A 6,581-nucleotide genomic window follows, 5' to 3' on the forward strand; every position below is an offset into this window, starting at 1 on the left:
CTGAGTGGTGAAGTATTCTATGTATTGTATGGAACTATCTGCATGATATTAAGTAAAAAATTCAAGTAACAGGGGCGCCTGGGTGGCGCAGTCGGTTAAGCGTCCGACTTCAGCCAGGTCACGATCTCGCAGTCCGTGAGTTCGAGCCCCGCGTCGGGCTCTGGGCTGATGGCTCAGAGCCTGGAGCCTGCTTCCGATTCTGTGTCTCCCTCTCTCTCTGCCCTTCCCCCGTTCATGCTCTGTCTCTCTCTGTCCCAAAAATAAATAAACGTTGAAAAAAAAAATTTTTTTTTTTAAAATTCAAGTAACAAAAGAATTGACACTATATACCACCTTTTGTATTAAATTGGAAGCAGGGAAAAATAATCACCTATGTCTGTATCCATTTCTAAAGAAATTTTTTTTTAGAGCTAAAGAAATTAAAGAGATTTTGGAAGAATACACACAAAACTAGGGAGGTGAAGGATGAGAAGGGAGGGAGGTATTTCACTATATGTCTTTTTACTCTAAGTTTTGAACTATGTGAATATATTGCCCATTCAAAAAAATCAATATTCAAACAGCAAAAGCGATTTACTTAATGCTCAAGACATTTCACTAATAAGATGCCTCCTTAAAACAAGGAAAGCAAAGATTTCACATATCATCAAACAAAACTGACCTTCAAATCGTTAAGCAAAATGTGAAATTACATAACCTGTCTTTACTTCTTCAAAAACAGTATTTTCATATGCCTTGCATAAATGTGACATGGTTAGTACTTTAGCCTAAAAATAACCCCATTTCAATGTTTTCAGGTTAAATCTCAACTTGATTACTGACACAAAAACCAGCCAAATTCCAGCAATGTAGGTACTTTCCAGAGCTTTCCTGCCTCACCACAGGAGACACCCATACCTTTGTCAGCACGATTCTTCCTCCCATGAGGGATTCGGTGAAGGCAGAGAATATAGCCGTCTTTTGTCTCAACGTAGTGTTCCTCACTAGGGAATCCCCAGTAAGAGATAATTTCAGTCTACAGAGAAAAAGAATAATGGAATTTCTGTGCACAGAATCTGACAAGATCTCCCACATTAACAGGCAAAGAAGACAAAATGCCAGCAGGCATTCTCCAGGCTTTAAGAAATCAGTTGTTAGTGACATTTTAGTGTGCTCAACCTAGTAGCACCCCCCACGCAAGAGTAAATCCTCCACTGGTTTCATCCGGATCTTCTACTCACAGGTGTTGGATTAACCTTGGTTTCAACATTCTAACATGTTCTACACCACGCGTGTCTAATTTCACCACCATGTTGGGCCTCTTTGTTTCCATCCTGGCTCCCAGGTACAAATAAACATTCTTCTTTATTTGTTTTCTAAATATGCCAGCTAATATTGTGATCACGCATAAAATATCCTTATTTTCAGAGGTCCCTTCCTGGGAAACAAAGCGTAGCATTAATCTGTTTTTATCAATGAACTAATGAAATTACACTAGTAAAATACAGAATGGCAAGGTGGAGTTGGAGGACAAGAAAAGATGAAAAGCAGGAAATTGTGATCAAATTCACTTCTCCATAAGGAGCAGTCCATGGAGAAACTCTTAACCAGGAGCTCAGTAGAATATGGATAATTCAATTATCTAGATTTAATGTAAGTAAATGCTCACTATCCTTTCCTCTGCAAGTATCTGAAAGAATTTAATTCTTTCACTTTTACAGAAAAAAAAAATTAAAGGAGGGGAGGAATAAGAAAAAATTGGGGACAAGAACTAAAACTTGACCCTAAGACCCTGATCAAGTTACATTCTCTTGACTCACTTTGGATTTATCAGCTTCAAACCGTGGTGTCTTGATTCTTCAGCTGGGTCACTGCTTCATCTATTTTAAAGTAGCTACTGTCTCTAGTCATTTGTATTTTCCCATGTTTTAGGCCTAAATGAGATAGTTCCAGGTTTTATTGTTTCCTTAAGATTAATAACCTTGAAACGTTAATTTCAAATTTGAAATATTAATTACTCCACAAATTGTTTTTGCTTATTTGTTCTAACAAAACTTTTTTTTCAGATATTTTGATTTTTATATCGAACTGTGCTCCCTGGACATTGCTAATCACACTTCTTGTTCACTGTGTTGTAACAGCAGCACTCGGGAGTAGCATTCTTACAAAGTTTTGATACGTTTTTATCCTTCAAAGAGGTGAGTTGGTGGCTTCATGTGGCCCACTTAATCGAATCTCAGAAAATAACTGACCTTTGTCACATGCATTTTATTTTATTTTTTTTTTAATTTTTTTTTTAATGTTTTATTTTTATTTTTGAGACAGACAGAGACAGAGCATGAACAGGGGAGGGGCAGAGAGAGAGGGAGACACAGAATCGTAAGCAGGCTCCAGGCTCTGAGCCATCAGCCCAGAGCCCGACGCGGGGCTCAAACTCACGGACCGCGAGATCGTGACCTGAGCTGAAGTCGGACGCTTAACCGACTGAGCCACCCAGGCGCCACCCGTCACATGCATTTTAAAAGCATCTTTCAGGGGCGCCTGGGAGGCTCAGTCAGTTAAGTGTCGGACTCTTGGTTTCCGCACAGGTCACGATCTCACAGTTTCCTGAGTTTGAGCCCTGCGTCGGGCTCTGCGCTGACAGTGTGGAGCCTGCTCACGATTCTCTCTCCCCGTCTCTCTCTGCCCCTCTCCTACTCATGCTGTCTCTGTCTCTCTCAAAATAAATAAATAAAACTTTTTAAAAAATGTTGAAGCATCTTTGAGATTTTGAGAAACTTACCACATTCATATTTGTTTCGGGATCCACAGCTGCCAGCTTCCCTTTGAACGCCTCGCACTGCAAGGTCCCAAGGACCAAACAGAACACCAACCCCAGGAGCTGCATTTTCATTCTGTATAAAGTAGTCTATTGTTATTTGTCTGAATTTCACTGCACAAATTATGCCGGTAGATTAATGCTCCCATAAAAAGTTCTGAACCAGGCTTAGGGGCAAGTCAAAGTCAGGTTCAGGGGCAAACATGAGACAAAGGACTCCGGCCCTATCTGGAAACAGAAAAAAGTGAGGAATTATTATTTTTTTTACTAAGAAACCTCTCTACCTGCCATCCTCCACAAGGTTACCATGTGACCTTTGGAGCCCAGCACACCCACTCACCCTCTCACCACAAGGTTCAACAAATTTTTCCAGAGAAATAACAGAGAAGAGGACTTAGAGGATAATAGGCTGGAAAAAAAGGGAAGATCCACAAAATTTCAGAACTGGTTAACCCCCCACCTTTTCCCTTCTAATAATGATTTAACATTTTTAAGTTCTCACTTTTAAGTGCAGTGTTAGTGCTTGCCTCCTACTGTCTACTTATTTCCGTTCTTGCCCAAAATTACACATCAGGATTCGAATTTGTCACCCAAATGTTCTGCTAAGTGAAATAAGCCAGATTGAGAAAGACAAAAACCACATGATTCCACGTATAAGTGCAATCTAACAAACAAATGAATGAATAAACAAAAAGCAGAAACAAACCCATAAATACAGAGACCTACATAAATACAGAGTGGCTGTCAGGTGGGAGGTCCGGCAAAACGGGTGAAGCGGAGAGGGAGATACGGGCTTCCAGTTATGGAATGAATACATTACACGGATGAAACGTACAGGGTAGGGAATGTCCTCAAGGGTACTGGAATAGAGTTACATGATGACAGACGGTAGCTACATTTACGGTGAGCATAGCATAACACGCAAAGATGTTGAAACACTATGTTGTACACCTGAAATGAACGGCCCATTGTGTCAACCATACTTCAGTTAAAAAATAATAATAAATTAAAAAAAAATAAATAAAACAAATAGGTCATCCAAGGAAAAAGCTGAAATGAAAGGAAGCCTGCAAGAGAAACAGGATAGAAGAACATCCCTTTCTCCTTCTGAGACCCTCCAGACCACCAACAAAGATGATCTAGCTTCTGCCAGGGATGGTACAAAATCACAGCACAGCAAAGACCTCGGGGATGGATGTTAAAGGCAAAGTAAAGTGAGTCTCCCCAAGGAACCTGGATGATTAGAAGCAAAGCAGGAACTACAGCCTAGGCATCCTACATTTTAAAAAATATAGTCACTTAAAAAAAAAAAAAAAAGATGCATGCATGTATACCTATTCAAAGACTTGTATAAAAATGTTGAAAACAGCTTTGTGTGTAATAAACAAAAACTGGAAAAGCGCAAATGTCCAAAATGGGTGAATGGTTGTGGATAGGACATGAACATGATATATACATACTACTCAGCAATAAAAAGGAATAAACACACAGTAACACGGATGAATCTGAAACTAATTACGGTGAATGAAAGCAAGACCAAAACACAAGAATAAATACATCTGAGTCTATTTATAGAAAACTCTACAAGCAGATCTAGGGCTGGCTGCCTGAGAAGAGAAGGGAAAGGAGAAAAGACTGCAAAGGGGTATGCACGAGAAGGGTGATGGACAGGTTCACTATACTGAATTTACCGATGGTTTCGCAGGTGTATGCATATGTCAAAATTCCTAAATTGTTCACTTAAAAAAGTCTTGTTATTGTATGTCAATAATACGGCTGTTTTTGAGACTTGTGCTTAACTGAGTAATCCACAAATCTTAGGGCATTGGTTCTCAGGAGATTACAAATACTGAATTCTGCCAAAGCAAGCACTGCACTTAGTATCCAACCAGCAGTGAACCCTGAACATCTACAAAGGAAGGCATGTTACCTTGAATCTGCACCGCAAAAGCAAACTCACTGGCCTTTGCTCACAAGTGTAGACTTCTTTGTGGTGGTTGGGAAGGGCTGCCTCGTCCGGAGCCATAAATTCAACCTCCCCAAAGTCCATTTTTACTAGGGAATGGGGTGTAGATTGAAAAGGAAACGGAGGGGTGCCTGGGTGGCGCAGTCGGTTAAGCGTCCGACTTCAGCCAGGTCACAATCTCGTGGTCCGTGAGTTCGAGCCCCGCGTCGGGCTCTGGGCTGATGGCTCAGAGCCTGGAGCCTGTTTCCGATTCTGTGTCGCCCTCTCTCTCTGCCCCTCCCCTGTTCATGCTCTGTCTCTCTCTGTCCCAAAAATAAATAAACGTTGAAAAAAAAATTTTTTGGAAAAGGAAACGGAAAAGTTGTGCCCACAATTTAAAACAAAGAATCATCTGGCAGCAGACTGTTTGCACTCAGTCCTGCCCTACAAAACCTGGGCCAGCTGTCCACGGAGAGGCTCCAGGAGGGCGACAGGATCTACCACCCAGGTAATTTTTCCTTCCGACACAACATTTAGCAAGCTTCTCAACCTAGGAGTCAAGGGATTCCCGGAAGGCTGATGATTGAGAAGCTTAAATGGAGAAAAAGCCCCCATCCAGGCTGGATTCTGTGTGCTTTCCTGGGTTTTCTTAGCAACTTTTATCTCGGGTCTTTCTACATTGTAACAATCCAAGTATGTGCTCGGCTGGCCCTCATTTCACCCCAGCCCGTGTGCAAAGCGGGCGTCTGACTCAACTTTGAACCCCTAGGGCCTGAAGAGATGCCAGGCAAATATTGGATGCACAGTTCAGATTGGAATACGGGATAGGGAGTGGTCCAAAAGTTCAGTGGCTGGAGAAAAGAAAAATCGCAAAGCAGCCTTCCATTTTGCTTTCTAATAATGACACCACCACCACCACCAATAATTTCGGTTCCCATTTAAACTTAGGCCACGCGCCAGACACCGCCGGCAGCGCTGCTGAGCTGTGTGAACTACTCTGAGCAAATCTGGGGGGTACCGTTAAATCTTCTTTCGAGAGAGGCTGAGATTGCACCTAGGTTCTGTACCGGAAGCAAAGTGGCAACGCGTTTAGAGGGAAGCTTGACCAGGGGAAAGGGGGTAGCTGGGAATCAGGAGTCCCGATTGTCACCGCAGTCCGCGGGCTCCGGACGGCTTCGCTGATCGGCGGCCGCTCCCGTCCAGGAAATCGAAGGGCTCCTGGAGAAGGGCGGGTAACTTCAGGGGGACCCCCCACCCTGAAACCTGGACCGCGCCGCCCGTAGAAGGGGCGCCCGCAGATGCTCCAGACAAGGTGCTCCAGGTGGGATGCTCCAGGCGCCAAGCGCAGGGGGTCCCGCCAGCCTGCAGAGGCTCACGGCGGGGAGGGGGGGGGGGACGGCGGTGCACATGGAGACAGGGGCTGCCGCACCTCACCTGGCGGCGCAGCCAGAGCCCCACTCACCTGCACTGATCCTCCCCTGCAGCCGTCCAGAGCCGCAGTGCCCGCACGCGGAGCCGGGCACCTGGAGGGCCAGACGCGAGGGCAGGCGCTCCCCCCTCTCCCCCGGCTTAAGCTTTGTGCACAGCCAATCGGAGCCGCGGGCCTTCGGGAAGTGCGCAGAGACCCCGCCCTGCCCTGTGCTTCCGAGCGGCCCGGGCCCCGCAGAGCATGCGCTGTGGGCGGGCCCCAGCGGGGCGGAGGCTCCGCCTCCCAGACCCAGCAGTAGCCCAGGGACATCATCAGGCAGCGGAGGCTGCCTGCGCCCTGCCAAAGGAGCTCCTGCAGGGTTGGCACCCTCTGCACCTGCCATAAGGCTATGGGCTCTCTACGTGAAAAGA

At 44.9% G+C, this 6,581-nt stretch overlaps 1 protein-coding gene across 1 annotated transcript in view; it reads right to left on the minus strand.

Annotated features, from left to right (window-relative positions):
* Positions 1–6,336, minus strand: part of LIPA (lipase A, lysosomal acid type) — a 35,247-nt gene extending 28,911 nt beyond the window's left edge. Inside the window, exons 1-3 of the mRNA XM_040454271.1 lie at positions 6,205–6,336; positions 2,762–2,873; positions 898–1,015 (exon numbers count right to left, since the gene is read on the minus strand). Of these exons, the coding sequence (XP_040310205.1) occupies positions 898–1,015; positions 2,762–2,872 (229 nt within the window). The 5' untranslated portion in view covers position 2,873; positions 6,205–6,336. The remainder of the gene's footprint in view (positions 1–897; positions 1,016–2,761; positions 2,874–6,204) is intronic.
* Between the last annotated feature and the right edge of the window lie 245 nt (positions 6,337–6,581).

Source organism: Herpailurus yagouaroundi, unplaced genomic scaffold, assembly GCF_014898765.1.
Source record: "Herpailurus yagouaroundi ecotype Mexico unplaced genomic scaffold, PumYag 211, whole genome shotgun sequence".
Lineage (NCBI taxonomy): Eukaryota > Metazoa > Chordata > Mammalia > Carnivora > Felidae > Herpailurus > Herpailurus yagouaroundi.